Source organism: Lepisma saccharinum, chromosome 1, assembly GCF_977018435.1.
Source record: "Lepisma saccharinum chromosome 1, izLepSacc3.1, whole genome shotgun sequence".
NCBI classification, from domain to species: Eukaryota; Metazoa; Arthropoda; class Insecta; order Zygentoma; family Lepismatidae; genus Lepisma; species Lepisma saccharinum.
In genome coordinates, this window is record NC_139229.1 from 192,075,008 (window position 1) to 192,098,993 (window position 23,986).

The 23,986-nt window shown below is 37.8% G+C and overlaps 1 protein-coding gene and 1 long non-coding RNA gene across 2 annotated transcripts in view; one reads left to right on the forward strand and one right to left on the reverse strand.

The window, feature by feature from the left end:
* Positions 1-4,142: 4,142 nt before the first annotated feature.
* LOC145990973 (uncharacterized) lies at positions 4,143-8,411 on the reverse strand. Its single transcript, XR_014441997.1, has 3 exons — positions 8,231-8,411; positions 6,820-6,891; positions 4,143-4,306 (listed from the first exon to the last, which is right to left on the reverse strand). It is a non-coding gene; the product is annotated as an uncharacterized LOC145990973 (long non-coding RNA).
* Positions 8,412-18,299: 9,888 nt separating this feature from the next.
* Positions 18,300-23,986, forward strand: part of LOC145977929 (uncharacterized) — a 48,433-nt gene continuing 42,746 nt past the window's right edge. The window contains exons 1-2 of the mRNA XM_083110259.1: positions 18,300-18,585; positions 21,496-22,255. Coding sequence (XP_082966385.1) covers positions 21,509-22,255 — 747 coding nt within the window. The 5' untranslated portion in view covers positions 18,300-18,585; positions 21,496-21,508. The remainder of the gene's footprint in view (positions 18,586-21,495; positions 22,256-23,986) is intronic.

The following is a 23,986-nucleotide window of genomic DNA, read 5'->3' on the forward strand; positions in this document are numbered from 1 at the left end:
GGACTCAAAGTTACACGTACGACAAGAACCACACACATACAGTTAAAAAATATTACGCAAATGTTTCTAATTTCTTTATAACTAGATTAAGAATTGCATGAAATGATTCCTGGTAATAATATCTTTAATTTTTTTTTGTTTTTCAATGTCAATCTCATGTGTTTTATCTAACGATTGATTAAATAAAGTACTGAACATTATCGGGAAGCAATATTCGAAACGTTAGACTGAAATGTTAACATTATCACAAAAATCTATTTTCCATCTTTTCCTGCATGTGACATATTTTTGCTTCTGAAATGTTACGTCAATGGAAGGAGAGGGGGCGGGGTTAATCTCTGGAAACATCTATGAAGAAATTGAATTAGAGCAAACATTTTAAAGATGGTCCAAAATATGCACTTAACATCCCCAAACTTACACCCCCCAAAAGTTTCCAACCCCCCTCCCCCAAGGAAAAAATCCTGGATAAACCCCTGGTTAGTTCCTCATTCGAGTACCGACAATTGTATGAGTGTTAGCGATGTTCTCATTGCCTTTTTCATCGTTATATCTATCTTCATCGCTGCAAATATTCGAGAGGGAGAAATTTTATGTTAAAGAATCAAAGACACTACAAACTATCTAATTCTTAAATGTTAAGAATTGGAAAGATTAAAATTGGGCTCCCAGCCCCGATAGTCTAGTCGGCGGGTTCGATCCCCAGTGAAGGTAACATTTTATTAAGTGCTTCGGATTCCACTAGAATCTACAGCCTCTGTGCAAATAGTGGACCTTACCGTACAAATCCAATAATTGCAATACGGTGCAAAAATCAGCACGCCTGGACAATTTTATTGCTCGCAGTGCTAGTTCTACATGATAATTAATTATAATTTTGATATTAGAAAATAATTCTGCTGTACCATCATCGTGGCCAATTTCGATTCCGTGGAGGAGAATCAATCTTTGAAAAACATCTAAAACTACTCGTCCAATTCCGATCAGCCTTTAAGCTGATGTTACAGCTTCTCATAAAAATAGGCATATCTTGTAGTTACTTGCTGTGATTCATTCTCATATTTCAGCAAAAAAGTATACTTATATCCAGAGAGTTGAGAGCGAGTGTACACATAGTGGCCAAATTTGATTCAGTGCAGCAGAATCAATCTTTGAAACAAATCTAAAACTATTTATCCAATTCTGATCAGTATTTATGCATAATATATTCTGAAATAACATATAATGTTCAGCAGTTATTTTCGCTAATCGAAATGCGCAGTGCAAGAGTTACGAGTACAACTACGTATATTCATTGCTTTTGTGTCAATGTATTTGTCTCCTAGTGCAGCTGAATTTGTAATGAAAATATGTTTGTTCCTTGAATGGACCTCCTAAGTGGACGGTATTTCCGCATTTCCCAATTTTTGGCTAGAAGTTCTGAATCCCAGTCGTTGAACAAGAAAACATAAGATATTTCATCATGGCAGAAAAACTGAAATGGTATCATTAACACATTTTCTATTCAAGGGTGATATTGTTTATTTGATGCCTACTTTAGAGTGAGTGCCGCTTTTCTGAAGCACGAAAAGCTGCAATATTTCGCTGCTTTTTATACTGTTATGATTTGGACAGCTTAGAGCTATGGCACAACGAGTCAGAAAGAAAACTCAAAATAAAGTCTTTCAGCAGCTGCTTGAAATGGTCGAAACATTCCAAACTGCCACAAATTTTATAAGCTTTGTGTTATTGAAATGTGCATACACTGAAAAAAATAAAGGTGTGGAAACTCACCTTTTGGGGTGAGTTTGGCTTGTCACAAATAGACGTCCCCAAAAGGTGAGTTTCCACACCCCATATTGGGGTGAGTTTTTCTCACCCTAGTATAGAGTGTGTTTTTCCTCCCATAAGGGTGAGTTTTCTCACCCTAGTATAGAGTGTGTTTTTCCACCCATAAGGGTGAGTTTTCTCACCCTAGTATAGAGTGTGTTTTTCCTCCCATAAGGGTGAGTTTTCTCACCCTAGTATAGAGTGTGTTTTTCCTCCCATAAGGGTGAGTTTTCTCACCCTAGTATAGAGTGTGTTTTTCCTCCCATAAGGGTGAGTTTTCTCACCCTAGTATAGAGTGTGTTTTTCCTCCCATAAGGGTGAGTTTTCTCACCCTAGTATAGAGTGTGTTTTTCCTCCCATAAGGGTGAGTTTTCTCACCCTAGTATAGAGTGTGTTTTTCCTCCCATAAGGGTGAGTTTTCTCACCCTAGTATAGAGTGTGTTTTTCCTCCCATAAGGGTGAGTTTTCTCACCCTAGTATAGTGTGTGTTTTTCCTCCCATAAGGGTGAGTTTTCTCACCCTAGTATAGTGTGTGTTTTTCCTCCCATAAGGGTGAATTTTCTCACCCTAGTATAGAGTGTTTTTCCTCCCATAAGGGTGAGTTTTCTCACCCTAGTATATAGTGTGTTTTTCCTCCCATAAGGGTGAGTTTTCTCATCCTAGTATAGAGTGTGTTTTTCCTCCCATAAGGATGAGTTTTCTCACCCTAGTATAGTGTGTATTTCCTCCCATAAGGGTGAGTTTTCTCACCCTAGTATAGAGTGTTTTTCCTCCCATAAGGGTGAGTTATTCTCACCCTAGTATAGTGTGTGTTTTTCCTCCCATAGGGTGAGTTTGAGGGGTTCGTGAGGAAGAGGTAAATGATCTTCATTTAGTATAATAATGCTTACCTTTAACCTTGAAGAATCAGTCAGATCTTTTCTATCTTATCCAATATGAATTCAGAATAAGATAGAGCAATCATAACTTCATTGTAATTTCTTCCCAGATGGCAAATGTATCAAAGTAGAGAAATGCAATGTTAACTCTTGCATTGTGTAATATACGACATCACAGTGAAAACAGTGGTGAGTGGCCGCGGTGGCTCAGTCGGTAACGCGTCTGACTACCATGCTCAAGGTCCCGGGTTCGATACCCGGCCGGTTCAAATCCGGGAACTTTTCTAACGGTGGAAGCGGCCCCGGCGCCCACCCAGCGTCGAATAACATGGGTACCTGGGGGAAACCCTGGGGGGTAAAGGCGGTCAGGGGCGTGATGCTGATCACATCACCCCCACTCACGACCGGATCAAGAAAGTGTGGGGCGTTACCCCCACACCCCCTATACGCCTTCATGGCGTGGTGCTATGCACAGGGGAACACTTTACTTTACTTTACTTTTACAGTGAAAACAGTGTTTCTTCATTTAATGCGTTCAGATTTTAATGTGATTAATTGTCTTCTTTATAAAAATAATACCATTCAATTCAGCATTAAAATTTGACAAAGCTTAAAAATCTTAGAGGAAACTAGATGCAGCACGCTCACCAAGGTATTCATGTAGAAGAACAAGCCATCCCTAAATTACATGAAGCTTGCAAGGAATATTATGTATCGATTTCTAAATCATACAAAAAAGCCGCAACTTTTAATGTACATTCTTAGTTTCCAATAAGTCTTTTTTGAGACTTCCACTTGATGCTTAGAAGCCAATTGGGACTGGATATATGTACATTCACATACACTGCTGGGTTGTAATGATTTAATTGAAAGTCAATGGTGCTGTTACAACCCAGAAGTGTCCTTGAGTGTACAATATAACATGAAGGGTATTGATCTTCAGAAGTCACACCTGTTAATTATAAAATAACAACTTTTTTCTGTACTGTTTGGAAAGCAACACTCATGCTCACATACATTGCTAGGATAAATAAATGACATACTTAACACAACAAAATACTGTATACTTGTATAGCCGTAGATAAATTTTATGTATACGTTGGATGCAAGTATATACATACATGGTAAGGGGATAATCTCTGAAAAATACTACCTTTGCCACTAAATGCATACACATTAAGCAATAATTCAACCTTTCCTTTCCTTTGCTGTTGGTTCTGCACACTCAGTTCAATGCCACAATCATTACAATGTGAGTGATTTTTGGTGCTTTTAGAACCTATTTCAGTACTTTAATAAATTAATTAGAAACGAAAATGTACATTCTTAAGAAGGCAGAGCAAATTTAGTAGAAGTTATAAATGTTCATATACATAATTTTTAACCACTCTATTTCAAATACAGAGCTTATTTTTTTTCGCCCCAAAGATTAGGTTGAAGAAATAAAGTTACCAGTTAGCAAAAAATTCAACTTTATTTACAATATTCGTACATTTCATCTTGCAATAATTCAACATAGTTCTCACAATTTTATCCAAAAAAAGAGGAATTTTACTTCATTGCTAAAAATTTGCATGCTGTATTCCTTTAAAATGTCTGTATGGAAAGGCGTCCATGATCTGAAAGGAGAAAAAATGTAAGAGTAAATAAGAATATAACCAAGAATGCATTTAGGTCAGAGTGTGATAGTTTAGAATGTACTTATAACATTTATGAGTCTTAACACTTCCCTGAAAAGTATACTAGTGATGTGTGCATACAAAGTGATTCAAGCTTGAGTAGCCAGCCTTCGTGGATGAGTGGTTACGAAAGCATGCTAAAACGCCTGGGGTGTCGAGTTCGAATCCCAGCCTGAGCACAGGTGTTCTTTGTGAGTGTCCATTCATCCATTCCATCATATCATCACTCATCCTCATGTTCGCAATTAGCCCAAAAGTGGCAGAAATGCGAAGAAAAATAAACAAAATCAATCAGTCAAGCTGCTCAATTGATAGATTGACTTGGTGTTTTAAGTCCACTTTATGCACAATATGGCTAATCGAGACTGGACCTGCGGTTCAAAGTGGGATCCGAACCACTATGTGCCTCCACAGGGTATCGAACCCAGGACCCCTTGATTACAAGGCAACGACCTACCACTGCACCATCGGGGAGGCCCTCAAGCTGATCAGTTTCTACATTGAATGCAGTAGCACTAAATTGGCAATTTATTTTACACAGCATTTCCCATAATATTTAAAGCTCGGGGGGGGGGGGGGGTTAAACCCAGTAACCCCCCTTGCGTGCGCCACTGATTGAATGAACAGGTGGAGGGACTAAGAGTATGTCACCCTATTATGCAAAGGTAATATAAACATGCATGCTTTTATTTCATAAGCAAGGGCCTATACAAGGAGGGTGATGATGGGGCTATAAACAGGCAGGAAAAAATAGCGAAATGAGGGCTGACTACTGGGCACGCCACAGCATATAACTGGAAATGGCACACTATCTTCAAAAGTAAGAAATTACTTTAGGATAATATTTTGTGCTGAAACATCGGTGTCGGGAGATGAAGGTGGAACATATCCGTTGACCCCCCCCCCCCCACCCCCTGGAATTGCCATCGGCCATTTCAAGTCACAAAAAGCAGAAGTTGTTATAACATAAATAATGTTTAGAAAGCTTTTATTGAAAAGTTAAAACTTAAAGATAAAACAGAATAACTGTGCATTTCAGTACACTAACTGTGTAAAATGTAAAAAAAAAAAAAAATTATAGTAATAAGGAAAAGTTGTACTTGATATTCATTCATCTAGTAGTCCTCCCAAAGGATTTAATAATAGTAATAATAATAATATAATTTTATTTTTTTGTTATAATAGTTATTACTATAAAATTATTATCATAACCATGATTCTTATTGTTAATATTTGTTCTACTATTAAGTTAAGTCAATGGATTGCCCCCAATACACACACACAAACACCTTTCTGGTGTCGCCTAAGAGCTCAAACAGTACCATTCAATGTTGGTGTGAAAAATATTTTTTTTACTAATTTTTGAGTGTTTAGCTTTAGCTTTCTTTTGTTTCTGTTAGTTCTGCAGGGTGCGAAATCCTGGGGGGACAGGGGGATTTCCCACCACCAACAATCTTGGCCTTAAAAATCCCCCCACCAAAAATTTCCGGGGGGAAGATTTTTTGTTATAACAAACGAAAGATAAGCAATTACTTTTAATTTCAAATATACTGTACTAAGAATAATATCGAAAACACACACAAATTAGTGTAGTTGTGAGTATTGAATGCTTTCTCTCTCAAGAAATCATTAACAAATCTACACCAATACGCACAATTAAAGTAAAACAAGAATGCAAGAAAATTATAACTATGAAATCTAATTGATTTATATTAACATAAAGCACAAACAAAACAAAAACTTACACATAATGAAAGCACTTCAACTATTTCATAATTTATAACATCTTTAACCAAGATACTAAAGGAATTAGTTGGCTGCTTTACAATATCTGATATGTATAAAAGTAACAAATTAATTTACTTTTAATAATACACACATGTGGCGGAGGGGGAATGTAAATTAAGAACTTTCTTCCCCCACCAGTTTTCAATGATTTCGCACCCTGTAGTTCTGTCCTGTCAAAGTGTATGTGTAAACATCATGTAGCGAAAAGGCAAAAAGATTTTATTTATTCTGTACATTATACTAGCATTTAACAGGCACAGTGCCAGAAGGAGAAGTGAGTGGATGCCTCATTCCATCCCTTCACCCAGCAGACAAGAGACACATACCCTTGACAATTTTAAATATTTTCTATAGAAACAAGACATAGCTACATGAAAGTTCAACTCTCCAAAAATAAAAGCATGGATATGATTCTGTTTTCAAGTAGCAGAAATAAAGTTCTATTGAAAGTTTAGTAGGCTACGAAAGAAATACATAAAGATTATAATTTGTATATTTATGCTAAGGTGCATTTTGGAAATGCATATCCAAAGATTCTTAATTACAAAATGAAAGGTGTGTATGTATGGTTCGCACACGCAGCATTATATTTTACGTTCCTAGTTCTATTTATGTGATTCTGACATTTTCAGATTACATACAGGTTAATTGATTTATTTACTTACATTTCCATTTACAAAATCAGGATCATCTTCAAACATCAGATGTGGTTATTTTAGTTAAACAGCATTCAATGTCTGAAATAAGGAATAAATTTAAATTAGATTAATCTTGAAAGTAGCAAAAATTTAACTTCTTCAATACAACAGTTTATTGTACAACTATATTTCTTAATAGATGGAAGACTATTTGAAGCGTTCAAGTGGATTTAACATATAAAAGTTAATTATCATGCAAAGTTAGTATCATTTGGATCCCCCCAGCATTTTAAATTCTCCTAAGGAATGTCTATATATACAGTGGAAGATTGAATGAAAGAAACCCAGAATGATGAAAGTATGATACTTTTCAAATAAGAATTAATTTCTTTATCTGTGTGTTTTCTTCTACATAACATCTCAAAATGAATTTAATTTCCAAAGACAAAATGTGTATGTAGGCTTTTACAGGGTAACTGATAGCCAATAAATGTAGCATCACAGACCCTCACTTTGCAAGTTGAAAAGAGAAAACAAATAAAATGTATGAATCACTTACTTCATCCCACATCCACAAGAACACTAAATTGTACACAAGCAGCAATCGATTCTCAGAACATAAAGATGCTGACACAGAAGTATATTTGCTGTGTGGTCTAGTCAACCATTTTTTTTTCACTAATCCTCCATGAAATTAATTGTGTAACAAAGATATTAGGAAAGGTATGTAAAGAGTGAGATGCATAAATATTTCCCGGAGAAGTTCAATGCAGTTCAATTCCTTAAATACACGTGGGACGTCAAAAAATATTGAAAATTATGAACAACTTGCCTGGTAATATTTTAACATCTCGCTGTACACATTGTGTAATTAGTATGCCATATCAATTTCAAAATACTTCTGAAGACAGTCACAACAAAGTTTTACACTCCAGCCTACACTGTGTATAACTATTAGTACTGTCCTTCCCAGTGGCGAACACTCCCTTTGAAACAGAAATAACCGAAGCTATGAGACACCCACCCACCCTTTCCTATTTCCAGATTTGTTGTTTGAATTTGTTTAAGTCCACTTTATGCACAGAAAGGCTAATCGGGGCTGCACCTAAAGTTCAAAGTGAAATCTGAACCACTACCGAGTATGGAACCTCGGACTCCTTGATACATGTATTTATGTATGCATGTACTTTTGACACTTTAATTTTCTTTTCACACTCACTATGATGACTAAATGTTCAATACTAGCTGACCACCTCTAGCGTGCGCTACACCTGGGTACATATAGTGGTCGCCACTGATCCTCCCACCTCAACATATAAGCTTACTTCCTAAGAGACCTCTGTCATTTCAAGTTCCTACAGCTTAAAACTTATGAAAATAATGAATAATAAATTCCCTTGAAAAGAGAACAAAATTAGATTTGAACTACTCTACTTACATTGCATATCTGTGTAAACCCAACCCATGCAGGATCCTTGAAAAACTGCTATCGGTGATGAGTGGCGAAATGTTCAGTGTAGATTGGAACTAAGGCGAGTGTGTTTGTGGGTATTATCCGTATTCACTCCTCTCTATGCATGGCACATTCCTGAAAAGGAGTTGAAAATTAAAATAATACTTAAAATTTTATGTTACACAACCATATTTATGTGTAAAAGAAATCTAAGACAACACTCTAAAAGAAATTCTAGCTGCTGCTTGAAATTGTACGTTTTCTTAACTTAAATTGTTAATGTTTAGAATCCCCCAAGGACCGAAAATTAGAAGATACTATGGACGCACACTACAGAAAACCTCACGAATATCAGCGTCTGAATGTGGGAAGGCGATCATTGCTCCCGAAAATTAATGTCAAGGTATATTTAACTTTCACGCCCTTGTTTACAATGTGTCTTTTTTCCTTTAAAAAATTGTGAATTAGATGCAATCGACTACAACGAATGAATGGAGTTTAAGCAGCAGCTTACAAATCTTATAAACTCTTACAGAAGCCTGTTTTGTAAATAATATTTCCCATGCAAATTAACTTTACGTCCCACAGTATCCGACTGCATTATTTTGGCCTCTTTACTTAAAAATTAATTACAAATCCCTCTGGGGTACGTTCCGACAGCCAATAACGAAAGATTATGAATTATGCGCAACAAGTTACTTTACAACTTTAGGAACATCACACACCAAACGAAGGTGCCAGTCGCAGTCAGAATAGTCGACACCAAAGGGGGCTCTAGCCCACAACGAAATATTTTTGGCCCATCTCCTCCTAACACAAATAGCCAACAGTTAAAAATTGGGATTGCTTACAGCGCAGCGAGAATCACACAAGAACAGAAGAACACAAAGAGAGAGGGTGAAAGAGACCGAAGATACATTGACAGCGAATGACAGAGAACATAAATAGAAGGAAATGGGAAAGAGAGAAGGAAGCGTAGAAAGAAAGAGACAAAAGGTAAAGAAGAATAACGGAAATGGAAACAGAGGAACCAAGAGAGCAGAGAAAAATTGAAACATATGAAAACGGAGAAAGAAATAAAGATGATAGAGAATCCTAGTAGCAGTGATAATTGTAGTAGGGTCAACCTTTGTGACGTTGTTCCCCCAAACATCCACATATTCTGTTTAAAGTAAGATTATCTTTCGTTTGTACCGGATTGTATCGCATTTACTTTCGTTTGCAACATTACAGAGTTCGAGTATTCACAAATTGAACTTGGGGGGGGGGGGACTTCAGGTAGCCCGTACAGTTTTATCCCAGCGCATTTTTTCGATTGTACCGTAACGATTTGAGAGTAAATTAAATTAATATTTGAAGTTCCCTCGCCCCCAACTTTAAAACGAAGGACAAAATCATTACGTTTGTACCATTGAAATAACTAAACTAAACAACTAAAAGCTCCCCATCATGGAGGAAGAAAAAATAAAGCAACTTCTTGGATAGAATTTCGTTTGTGCACTTGAAATTTTATTTTTTATCGTTATAGTTTTCCAGTTATTTCTCTCCAAAAATGGGAGTGGGAAGGACGGAAACGAACTTAAACCATGATTTCTCAGTCTCCGTAACCATAGGCGTAAATTGGCGGGGACAAGGACCCCCAAAATTTTCACATTTGTTAAAATCTTCAAGTTAGGCGACCTGAGGAGCAAAGTAATAAAGAGTAATATTTGTGATTTCGCTAGTTATTTAAATGTCTTAGCACGTCGAGCTGCGACGCCAGGTGTCCCGGGTTCGAATCCCGCTTGAGCATGGTTGTTTGTAAATGTCCATTCATCAATTTCATCACTCATCCCCATCTTCTCAAAATTAGCCAAGAGGCACAAACCGCGAAGTAAAATAAAACAAATCAATCACTATTGAAAGGGCTCACACTGCATGCTAAACAGTGCCCTCTCACCGTGTACTGTCATTATTTCGAAATGTGAAACACATTTTGGTCTAAGCATTTCGGATAGGACAATCTGAGCATATATAAAGAAAACTTACAGTGTAAAAATATTGAAAACGTTACTGAACTTACTTACCTTCGAATCCTGCTTTCTTATCTTCAATTTCAAATACCCACTCAGCAGACAAACTATTCTGGCCCACGGCACAGACGACCTCACACAATGTCAACGGCAAGGCTATTCTGGGTCTGCTTGTCCCAGACGTCCTTCGATTGGTCCACACGAAAAGCGCGCCGTATACGACGCGTGACTTGCAACAAAAGACACTAAAAGTGAATGTCCTTTAAACAAAGCAACGATCTTTGGGGGTGGGGGTGGTTTAGACAACTTTTGTGGCAGGCGGATCCACTGGGAGGGCGATGGGAGCGATCTCCATTCCCAACTGCCAGTTCTTGGATATGATATTATACCTGATATTTTTGAGACTCAAATGTTCCGACTTTTATCCCCAAATTTAAAAGGCTCGATAATATTTATAAAATAAGTCAACCTTATGATCAAGATAAGCTAATCGAAACTGACACTACAGTTTAAATTTGTATTGAATCACTGTGCAATATGCTTCAAAATGAAATCGAACTGAGACCCCTTGGGGGAATAGGCTTTCGTGTTCTGTGAATATTCACTATATTTCTCATATCTGCTCATTCAGATTACATTGTGGCAATAGGAGGTCAAGAGGCATTATGATACAATAATAACCACCTATTCCAGTCCTCGACCTCTATTTTTGCAAAGGAATTCTCTATCTTCTAGAACACAAAAAACAGCTTCGTTCCTGTTTACAGTATAATATGTTGTTTATATATAGCAGTGTAGTGTATGTTAGAATTGAGGCTCGGTGAGGTGAGGCATTCGAATGAAATTCGCCCCTCCCAGCTGTAACTTCTGGATCCGCCACTGGTTTGTGGCAATTTCAAAGCGCTCTGTGGATACCAAAGTCCTAAGAAAATAAAGGACAGAATTTCTCTCCTCCACAAATTGATTGAGCTGGTTTATTTTATTTCGCTTTTGTGTCACTTTTGGCTAATCGCGAAGATGAGGATGAATTGATGATATGATTAAATTCATGAAGGGACACTCGCAAAGAAAACACATCCCCAGGCCTGGATTCGCTGCGCTACCCACTCCGCCATGGAGACCGGCTTTCCTTCACAGAGATAAGTACTTCATAATAATATTAATGTAGAATATAATATTGTAATTCTCATCCAGGAACAGCCCTATAGTAGCGGGGTGGGAGGATAAGGGCAGTTGATTCAGGTTCCGCAACAAACAACTTCAAACTTCCCCAGAACTTATTAGTTAATAGTTGACATTGATACTTTCTAATACACATGATTAGTTGACCAAAAATCTAGATTTTTACCCCCTAGAAAACTAATGTGAACATGAGAATGTTTTTTTGTCGCTTTTATATAAAGAAAACTTCAAACTGCGTTTATTGTGTAATGCTGGTTATTATCAGTTCGTTACAATAATCTGTAATTAAAATTTTATAATAATAAATGAGTATTTAATGTCTTATTGTTGAAAATATTGTCTTTGCATTTACTGTAGTGTCCTAATATACTGATTGGCACAAAGAACTCCAGAAAATATAACTTATATGGTGGTCGTTACCAAAGATAATGTACTCTTCCTGCGGGATTTGTAAGCAATAAGTTCTTCTCAATAAGGGGACCCCCACGGACAGGGTGCAGAGCTGTGGTGCAACGCTCTCGTCACTTGGTGTCCAGGTTCGAGCCTGGGTGAGTGACTGTTGAAATAGCCATTTCCATAAGATAAATTATTTTCCTGTATTTGTACATATTGCCAATGGACACGAGAACTTGCGAAAAATAACATTTTTTAAAAATAATCCAGATAGTTAATAAACAAGCGTGAATGTGAAGATATGAAGGACTTATCATCCAAAATACAATAAGTAACTTCATTTTTTTAACTAGTCGTTGAATGCAGGGTCTTGCACTACTAATAAAACTGTATCTTAGATAGTGGTAAGCAGGAATAATGCTGCTTTCTTTTCCTTCTCACTGGCAGGCAGACGCGTCATTCGAGGTATTACATATATCGATTGCCTTCGACTGTTGACTAGAACAATAGAAAACCAGAATTTTTTAAAGGAAGATCGGCCGTTGGTATAAAATTTATTATTACGTATTATGGTTATTTTGATTGATTGATTTGCTTAATTTTACTTCGCTTTTGTGCCACTTTGGCTGAAACCGAGCACAATTTAAAATGAAGACAAGACCGAGAGTGACAGCCGTCTGTATAATCGAGACTTATACTGTCCGAAAGCCTTGTATTGTTCAAGGATTTGGTAAATCGTAGTGTAAATTATTTTTTGAATTCGTTATAATCAAAATTTCTATAATATGCAACTTGATTTACTTTTTATTTAAAGATGTTTAATTTTCTAAAACTTTCGTTTTTAAGTTATATTACTAAATGTCTTTAAACATTTCTTATATATTTATTATTGAGATAATCTAAACGAGACCGAGGCTTTCCCTTCGGGAAAGAAAGAGCAACGAGAACGAGTCTGCTTACAGCGACGTCTGGCGAAGAACGAAAGGTTCCTTCATTCACGACTCTCGTCTCAGTTTGTAACCTAAATTCATGTTGCACTTTTATTAATTTTTGTAAAAGTAATCCTATGTTCAATGGCATTGATTAACTTCAGTTGACCATATTTTGAGAAATCTTACGTGCCAGTATAATGCAAACTGTCTGAAATAAATGTAATAAGTTAGCCGTGACCGAGCACGTTGAATAGTAGACTCAAGGATTTTGCTACCGAATGCTTGACGGTCAATTAGTTGGCTTATGAAAAGATCCACGTATATATCCAAACCAATAATAATAATAATCTCTTGATTTAGTAGGTGACGTGAGCGTGGATTACAAGGAAGCAGAATTCTTTATAGGGGTGGTCAGGCCAACAATAAAATTTAAACAGTAATATTAATAACAATAATAATTATCATGCTTATGATTATTATTGTTATAAACTAATTGAAATAAACCAATTTTATTCCAAATGTATTATCATTATTATTATTATTATTATTATTATTATATCCTCCTTGGAGAGAATTTTCTTCTCGATCCACTTGATAAATGAATTTCCAGCGCAACAGTAACTTGACTGAGATGCTTATAGTCATTAAATTTTGTTATTAACTTCTATAATAATAATACCCGTGGCTCTACAGCCCTCGAAGGGCCTTGACCTATCTCCCGGCTGCCAGGCTCCATCCCACAATCCTACCTAGAGGTGTGGAGATCTTCAACCAGTAATGGGGTGACGTGGGGTCAGCACGTCGAACCTCCAGCCGTTATAGGAGATATCCGTGACCGGGTTACACTACTCACTCGTAGCTCGCCAATTTCCTCACGATGGTGGGTTTCCACCGGTCCTATGCACAGGCCGAGAACCCAGAGACTGAACCCAGGCGGACTCGAACCCATGCCGTCGGAGGCCAAAGCACAGCGCCTTAGACCGCACGGCCACGGACGAGGACAATTAACTTTTGTACAGTTTGTTCAAGAAAAAGCTTTCAAAGCTAGTTAGAAATTTTAATCACAGCGTTTATCAGAGGAATATAATCGTGTACCAGAAATAAAACATTGCTTCGACTTGTAATGTCATTCCCAGGGAAGACTTCAGGTTTGGTGCATTGACGCGTGACGCGCACAGCAAGGGGTTGCTCGTTACAAAGGAAAAGGAGAGAAAGTCCAGAAACGGAACTTTGGAGGATATTCACGTATGGTATTCAACACGTCGTTGCAAAATTTATTTGTTGCCACATCTATTTGAAGACAGTGGCTCAGAAAGGGAACCAACTTGCCTCATTAAATGTAGCGTATATTTGGAAATGAAACAAGAATAACAAATTGGAACTGCGTTTATGGTATTATGTGCTCATTGAAATTAATTAGCTTAACCAAAATTTCTTTTGAATACTTAGATAAGCGGACCTATTTAGAAACTTTTATGATTTTTGTTTATGCAGCTCTAAAGATTTCAAAAATATGGATAAGCATTTTAGGTTGTACATTGACTGTGATGTAGGGGTGGGGGAAAAGTAATGAAAGTTGAATGTCTTCTGGAGTTGCGGTCCCTTGCAAGGATAAAACGCAAAGTGGGATGAAACATTTTCTATTAGACTGTTTGTTGTTGGCGTTACCGCCCTTAGGCATACCTTTTGAATAAATGCAAAAGATAGTCGTTGGTGTAGTAAACTACGAAGCAGAGGGTTTGGGTAAAGCTTGAATATGTCCTTTTCTTTGTCTCATCAGTGTTATCCTCATCGTTACAATTAAGCCATTCGTCAAATTGCAAATTGAAGTATTCGTCACATGTCATATTGGTGGCGTACGTAAGTTGTTTGGCAGAGAACTTTAAAAAAAGAATTTCAAATGCATGAAGGATGGGAATTCTAGGAACATGACTATAACACAGGCCCGTTTATTTCGGGGGGGGGGGGGCTCATCCTTATCACCACAGGCGTCGCCAGAAATATTTGCAGAAGGGGACAGGCCATTGATTGGTAGAAAGAATAATGACAACAATAATCATTACCAGTTTACTACGATTATAATTATCATTTTACAATAACAAGTATTATAAGTTATTGAAAATAAATTCATTTTAATCCAAATTATTTGTTATTATTATTATTATTGTGTAAATGGAGAGAGACTGCTACTCGATCCACTGTGTACATCCAACACATTGTCCATTTTTTCTTACATTTTGTACAGTTAGTGTACTGAAATTCATAGTTATTGTATTTTGTTATTAACCGTTACACATTCCGTTAGAAAAATGCTTTAAAAGTTTTGCCCAAATTTTACTCATAAAGTTTATATAGTATGACTTGTCACAAAGAAAACTATAAATTTTGAGAGCTGGTGGATCCATTTATTCTTTGGATTAAATGGTAGAATATAACAATATAAACTGGTTTCTCTATTATACACTAAACTTTTTTCGATCTAATGTTTAATCCTGCTAAGTAAGTAAAATAATTACCTCTATGCACTATTTAAATTAGATATTTGTAGGATTTCGGGGCTTCAGCCCCCTTAGCCCTCCCCCTGGCTACGTGCCTCATAACAAGAAGGCATAACCCTTCTCTTATGGTCATAATCCTTTACGATAATCCCAGTGACTTCGGAAATATTAAATTTTTAATTGTGGTGGGGTCACATTTTAAACATTAAGTTTATTTTACATCTCAGCACAGAGAATTGTCTTGACGCCTCTCGTTAAATTTACTGTAAAATAGTAAGGTTAAACAAATTATTTAAGCGTTAAAAAATAATTCCAATTACATTGAGTACTCAGGATGTGTACTCCTGGTGTTATATCTGTAATCTGTGTTTTACATAAGAGCTTCCTCCTAGCCGAAAAAAGTAATGAAATAAGAATAGGAAAAGTGTAATGCAGCCCGACAGATAAGCGTTATGAATGAACACTAGAAATACCGACTCCAAGTAACAAAATTTACTTCTCCAAGATAACATTGATAATGAAGGCACATTATATTTTCATGAGAAAATAACTACAAAGATGCAGTCATACAGGTTCGAACAACAAGAAAGAAGAAATATTGTAAACAAAAAAAACACAGTTTTTTATGCCTTAATTTGTATGCACTTGCACGATTGCATATGTCACACGTTCTTTCAGGCTATAAACATGTATTTCCTTTGTTTAAGTGAGGAAAAATCATATTTTTCTTTCGGCTTAAATTTTGTTAATTACTGACGTAAAGCAGTGAAATTGTACTTGAAAATAAGAAATGACTATTCAAATAGATTATTCCTGAAATTTACATGTAACATACAGGTATTTATTTCGTACACTTTCTAATTATTAAAACATCACAGGGATCTCAAAACTGACAGGTTTATTCCAAGGTCCCTCGACCGCTAGTTTCCCCCACACGAACAACGTCGACGGACTTTAGGTTTTCGACCTATTTTGAAAGTATTTCACGATTTAGTCACTCGAATCAGCGCCACTTGCAGTACAGCGCCTCTGCTGAATATTTAGAGAACTGCTACAGGGTGGTAATTTGTTGGGAAAAGGGTTCAGCAGGTAGAAAAAATTGCCTCGGAGAGCCTGGCAGGAGGTCCAGGACGACAAACGTTGTCATGTCGGCAAAATTCTTTCGCTATGACAAGGCCTGTGAGTGGATTTTCAGTGGGAAAGTTTGTACATGTGGCATCACGGTGCAGCCGAAACTCACCCAAAGGGGTGTATAGGGAAGGTTTTCACGACAGATCTGCACTCACCCTAGGGTAGGGAGGAGAAACTCACTCAAAAGGGTGAGGATTCCGAGTATTCTGACCTTCGAAGCCTCCAAAGAGCGAAACTCACCCCAAACACACCTTTTTTTTTTTGCAGTGTACCTCCGTCAACAGCTGCTTCCAGGAAATCAAGTGTTACCTTAGTAATCGAATTGGTAACGAGAGGTTGATGGCTCTATATATTCTGTCCTTTGAGAAGGAGCTTGCAAAATATTTGGATCTAAACAAGATTGTAGCTGCTCATAAAATCATTATATATATATATATATATATATATATATATATATATATATATATATATATATATACTTATCCTAGTTTCTTGCTGCCGTTCATTTTCTCATTTTAGCAAAAAAGTACTCTCTCTTTACATAGAAATAGTATTATGTGTAGTATTTATACGTATAAGAGTTGATAAGGAGTGTATTTTGTACTGTTCATATTAATAGTAAGTCTCTGCAATATTATTCCACTCAATAATGGCTTAGGAAAAGAATACAATATAATTATTGCATTTTATTTGACAAAGATTCGTGCCTAAGAATACTTTTATATATGATGGAACCAAATGCAACACCTCAGTGATTTATCTTTACGTCTATGTTACTGGTAAAATTATACCGTGATAAAGTATTAAATAAATACCTTTCAGTCTGTATTATTTAGCCCCCGAGAATTTGACTCGGAAATGTGTAGCCCCCACTTATTTCAGGCTGGCGCCGTTAAACTATTTATTATAAATTACTTGAACAGTCTACGATATCCTAATTTTCCTACATCCGTACTGATAAAAAGGGGATAACGGTTAAGTTACGTTCCATGAAAATTCCCATTTGAGCAACGCATTGTGTAATCTACCGATGCGGTTTTGTCACTTCTTCCTACGTAACCTGGTTTCACTTTCATTCATCCCGACATTGCGACAAATCCGGAATGGATTTTGGTGAATTTTCACAATCACGTTCTTCTGCTGCTGTTTGCGTAGGTTTTCCAGATTTAGAATTAAGTTGTTTGAAAATTGTTGCACCCGCTACTTCTTTTCCATTTGTCCGCAGGACTCTGGATCAACGTAGAAATTTCTGGACCCCCACCGGAAATCGAACCCGGGACCTTTCGCACCAAAGGCAATAACCACTGGCTACGCAAGTGTCCTGAATAATTGCACATGATTCGATTAAATTGTAGGCAAATTCCTTTCCACATCCTTGGGAAATTTGAGTAGGAGCAGAGTAATTGAGAGCAGGAGAGAATTTTATAATAAGGGGGCCCAGGTTCGATTCCCGGTAGCGTGGGTGTGCATAAAACGGACTTGGCAAAACTTTAATGTGGGGGGGGGAGACGTTTGATATTAATACTCTCCCGAAATAATCCAAACTTACTGACATCGGTCTTCCCTGACGGCGTATTGGTAATCAATGCGTAATCGATGAGTCTCTGGTTCAATCGCAAGTGGAAGCACATTGCACACCAGTTCGGATCCCACTTGAAACTGTAGGTTCGGTCCCGAGCAACCTATCTTTGCTAAACGTGTTCATAAAATTTTTGATTAAGTTCTTCTCATACATGATTCATTGCTGACATTAACCCCTGTGCTTTCGAGTTGCGTGTTCGGAAAACCTACGTTGATCAACAAGTTCTCAGAAAGAGAGATCGAGCGCCGTTCATTTCTCCACACTTATGCAATGTAAATACACCATATTGCCTTGTTCATTGCCACTCGAACTACAGGTGGAATCGCAACGTTCATTACTCAATAGCTGAAGTCTTCAGCATTCGCTTGACCTACGTCGCTTCGTGTACGCTGTTCTTTCATTCTTCAGCTCAAGGGCAGGAACGCGTTGGAAGAAACAGAGGCGAACAGCTGGGCTGCCTGCTTCTCTTGCATGTCAATGACGAACATGACATAACACTTACACCTTCAGCTGTTACTGACTTGTGCTTCGTGAAACTTGATTGTTGGGAATTCCTCTTCGGTATCTCTGAGTTTTGTAAAACATTGAAGTACTCCCTTCTAGAGTATATGTAAGTACCATTAGCTAAGCAGTTTCTGATCTACACCCGTTTCTGAGTAATGGTGGTTTGACGCTTTATTCTAAAAATTGAGTTCTACAGTGTCCAAAGATTTCATAAATAAGGTGGTAAGGGGTATATTTTCTGGAATGTACTAAAGTGTCAGCCTCTCTTCCTCACACAGTAGTAAACTGAAAAATTTTACTATTGCAGGCTAGTGGAACCAGTCAGCATAATAATTTGTGTAGTTTCCTTCTTACATTTAGTGTGTTTTCCTCTTGTCTCCTAGGGCCTCCCCGATGGCGTAGGTAACGTCGTTGCCTTGTAATCAAACTGTCCCGGGTTCGAAACCCGTAGGAGGCACATGGCACAGTAGTTCGGATCTTACTTTAAACTGTAGGCCCAGTACCGATTAGCCTTTCTGTGCATGAAGTGGACTTAAAACAACAATTTAATCAATCAATTCTCTTGTCTCCTGCGTAGTCAAATGGTTAGCGTTCTCGCCTTTGGTGCGAACAGTTCCGCGCTCGATTCCCGGTCGGAGCTTCCAGAATTTCGGCGTTAATCCAGCGTCGTGAGGACAATTGGAGCTGCTTGAAAAGCAATAATAGCGGGCTCATGTCTCGAAAGCCAGAAAGAGGGATGTTTACCCATGGAGTTAAGTTTTTCCTCTTGTTGGTTCTTACGCGGCAACACAAAGCTAGAATTCCTGATAACTATTTTGTTGATGCCGGATTAGGGACGGAAGTAGGCTTGTTTGATTTTTTGGTATCTCTCCTGGCACACAAGAGACAGTATTCAGTTTTGTTTTTGCACACAATAATTTTCAATTGCTTTATGCAAGAATTTGGTCTCCTTCCTCCCCTCGTCAACTGACGCATTTTTATCATAATTTTTTTTTTTTAAAAAAATAAGTATTATTATACATGAAACACCTATTCGTAGTGGACGTAAAGCGGAAGAGTAAAAATTTGTAGCAACAATCTGCAATAATGTCATTGTAAACATTTTAAGACAATTGAAACTAATGTTGGATAAATTTCTATTGTAAAGTTGTCCCTCTGTCTTGTACCGTACCTTTGTACCCGAACTCCAGAGCTGTTTATGGACACACATTCAAGGATAAATTCATGAGCTTCCTCACCTCGGGCGGAATCGAACCCGTTTCTCCCGTGAGTCACAAATCTTACAAAATGTGCTTACCGAAACATGTTCTTTAATTTACGAAACATTTTACTGGCAAAATTATTTGTAGTGTCAATCAGGATCACAACGAATAAGACTAATAAATCCGAAGGCTTGCTCGACTATCGTTTGGAAGCATATACAGGGTGTACCAAAAGTCCTTTTACCCCCCTTTGAATTGTAGACAAACCTGCAAAATGTTATTTAACAGCATGCGTATGATGAGAGGATGGTATACAATTAAATCAGACAAATGACCACCATACTGTGTGCACACCGCCATTTTCATGACACAGTATTATTCGCCTCCAGGTGCTATGTGAAATCCTCCGTAACATGGCTGGCGTGAGGGAAGCAAACGCACTGCGAACAGCTTCTTGAAGTTCCTCAGTTGCCTGATAACTATTATGGGTGACTTTGTTTGATGTATTAGCGCATTATCACAAAATGTCAGATTTGGACTTTGGGGTGGCCATTTCAGAGGTGCTGGTAAATTTGGCGATCCTCGTCCAATCCATTTGTCTCTGAACACATCATTGAGGTATTCTTTTACACGTATTGCGAAGTGCGCTGGTGCCCCATCCTGTTGGAACCAGATTCGACCTAGAAGACCCAAACGTTCCAATTCCGTTACAAACCAGTCTCGTAACCTGATTCACTGCAACTGTCATGAGTAGCGGGGTTTTCAAAAAAATATGGACCAATCACATGTGTAGCAGATATTGCAGCCCATCATATCATCATATGAGGTGGGTTTATTTCAAGTTCCTCAAAGAAATGCGGATTCTCCTTGCTCCAGAAATAAACGTTTCTATCCTTTGCACTCCGGTAAATGGCGCATTCGTCTGACATCATCACCTTTCCATGTGCGGGAAGTGTTTCGAAAGTCTCCAGTAATCGCGCACAGGCCTCACGTCGATTGTCCAAGTCATTATCACTCAACTCGTTAATGAACGAGGGTCTGTATGCTTTTAAGGATAAATCTTTAGTCATGCCGTTTTAATGTCGTTAGTGGAACATTCAGTTCCTGTGATCGCTTTCGTAGTGACTTTCTCGGCGAACGTTCAACTGATGCTGCAACTTCAGCGCATGTTCTCCTCTTGTTGTTGGTCTTCCAGAGCGGGGCCTGTCTTTAACCTGTTTCAAACAGCTTCTTCTCCCATCTTGGGATTGTGAGTTTCGGCGGTGCGGCTCTATGAAATATAATGTTAAAATCATTTTGGATCTCTCTCAATGTTTTTCCAGTGTGCGGTTCATGTACTCATGACAATTCTGTTCCAGTGTAATTTGTCTCATCGGCCATTGTTGTCACAAGGAATATCACCTGCAACGAAAAAAAATAGTACTGAGTTAAGGGGGTAATGGGACTTTTGGTACACCCTGTAGTATTTTATTATCGACTGAAAGGCCGCTTTTTTATTATTTTATAAGTCTTAAAAAGGTCCCATGTTCCAGTTTTGAGAATTTTAGTTTTTACCTTTAATTTTCTGATATCTTTTTCCGGATGTACGTCAAAGGGCTGCATAGAGGACATGAACTGGAGAACTGAATTTCACTGACTCATAAGTGTTACAAAAGAAAATTTCCTTAGAAGGTATTGAGTTAGATTTTCTTTAAAAGAACTAACTTTCATTAGAAAAACTTACAAGTAAACACTTTCAAAAGTTTGGTATTTACTGTATATATAACTATACATGTTATATAATCACGAATTGATTTGATATTTATCTCTTTCAGCTCACCGGCCACTATGTTGTGTGCTTACTGCCTCATTTTCCTTGCGATCAGCCAAACAGCAGTATCTTATTTATTGACAGAAAACGGCCCCAAAACATCACATAGAATCGATTTGCAGGGAAGTTTGGGCCCGGAACATGCGAGTCAAGACCATGACTATGCAGATCTTGAAAACCATTTGATCGACGGAGTCGGGGCAGACAAAATCGACGTGTTGGCTGCAGCCGACAAACGTGAACTAGAATCGAGAGATCGAGGAGAAAGGAGATTTCAAGAAGAAGGGGTAAGGAGGGATATAAAAGACGAGGCAGTTTTGGAAAACGGTCTAACGGGCCACCGGATGGAAAGAGATGTTAAGACTGAAGAAGCAGAGACGAAAACCCAATCCAGGCGCACTACCGACGGAGAAAGATTGCACAGAGATATAGTGTTTGGTCGAAGGCCAATTGACAATCCTAGCAGCTTCCTTGGCTCAAGCGTGCAAGGTAATAGGCAGGGAATTCCTTCAGGATCAAATCGTGACAATGGAACAAACGTTACAACTGCTTCATTGGGTGTCTTAGGTTCTAGGATAAACCCGGAAGATCGGGGGAGCAGACGGTTTGGGAATGGAACGATAGGGAAAGTGAATACTGTCTCATCTAGCAGCAGCGGTGCTGGAAGGCCTGGTGATCAGGTTGCATTCAACAATAAGAGCAACGAAGGTGGCATATTCTTCCCTGATGGATCTGAGAAAGTACAGTTGAACTCGCCACAAGAGGTATGTGTTACATATTTTCTTTTACTTCCTTGTCCGAATACTATTCTTTCATGTGTGCTTGACTCCCTAAACTTTCTTCTACTCAATTATTAGCTACTGCACCATGACAATCCTGTTGAGATAATCACTATTTTCAGTCACTCTATATGAACGAGACTAAATATTTATAAATTAAGATAAGAACGAATCAAAATCCTTGCCTTCTCTTCTCAATTGATTATCTAGAACAGTGTGCACAAGTTTCTGGGTAGCTACATTTTATGAGAGGCAAAAACAATGTACACAATGTGATGGTACGTTGCATATACAGTTAGGCGTAATGTCACGTTACACAACGAAAATATAGGTATATGAATTATAATGATTACCAAATGCAATACTGGGATTAGTACGTAATACAGTTCATAGTGGTATTTGTGAAAGGGGTTAGTAGAAATTTCCCTCTGAATAGTTGCACGCCTCTCTTATTGTAAATATTAATTTCCTTTGGGAGGACGTTATCTGGGAGAGATACGAAAGTACTCCATGAAAGTGTTGATTATCTTTTAGTGAATATCACCCTCTTCGTCAGTGTTTTCAACCCTTTTCCCATTACAATATCATTTTCGGAATCATACCCACTGGAATTTGTATATGAATGCACGATATTTCGGTCATTTTCTTTATGAACATATCTCCTTTTTAACTGGCCATAATTCCATATCTCCTAGTCAGGGGCGTATTCTCCCATGTTACCTGGTTTACCGTCTGTAAACAAACTTTTTTTTCACAAATATGGAAATTGCCAGAAAATTTGAAGACGTAGGACTTCTGGTTTTGTTTTACTTGCTCTCGCTCTCTCTCTGTCTCTGTCTCTGTCTACATTGGTGTTTATTTCTATCGTATATAATATATGATATATACAATAAAGAATATTTCTGTAAACGAGGTAAATTTTTCATAATACGCCACTGCTCCTACTATTTGGACATTTCTCCGTATTTACAATCCTGTTTCAAGTACATGATGGCGTAGTGGTAAAGTTATCACCTTGTAATCATGAGATCCCGGGTTCGATGCACATTGCACAGTGGTTAGAATCTTACGTTAAACTGTAGCTCCATTCCCGATTAGCCTATCTGAGCATAAAGTGGAGAAAGCTGAAGGGACTAAAGAGAAACACATTCGTACAAAAGTTGTTTTTATTTCTAAATATATGTATGTACAGTCACGAACGAAAACTTCAATTATGCTATTACTATTTTCCTGGTGGTTGGTGTGCAAATTTTCTATAGTTTTCCTTGCAAACAGGAAGGGAGTGCATTCTGTCAAACTGAAGACTCATTGGGAATTCTTTTTTTTTTTAAAAAAAAAAAACTTCCTTTGTCAGTTTCCGCTAGAAGCTTCAGTTTTGCAGGAAATGTGCTGTGAATTTTTCTTCTTGTTTGCGACGTTTCTAGCAACTTTTCTCTAAATCATTATACAGAATGCAACTTTCTTCCACGCTACATTAGATGGAACCTTTACAAAATAACTTGGAAGATAATAAGTAGCACTTGCTTCTTTGCCTTTAGAATCTCATTCTGGTTGGCTGACTGCCTGGTTAGGACACGGAGTTTTAAATTTCAACCCTATAAACCTGTATGAACTATGAAGTGGCCGCGGTGGCTCAGTCGGTAACGCGTCTGACTACCATGCTAAAGGTCCCGGGTTCGATCCCCGGCCGGTTCAAATCCGGGAACTTTTCTAACG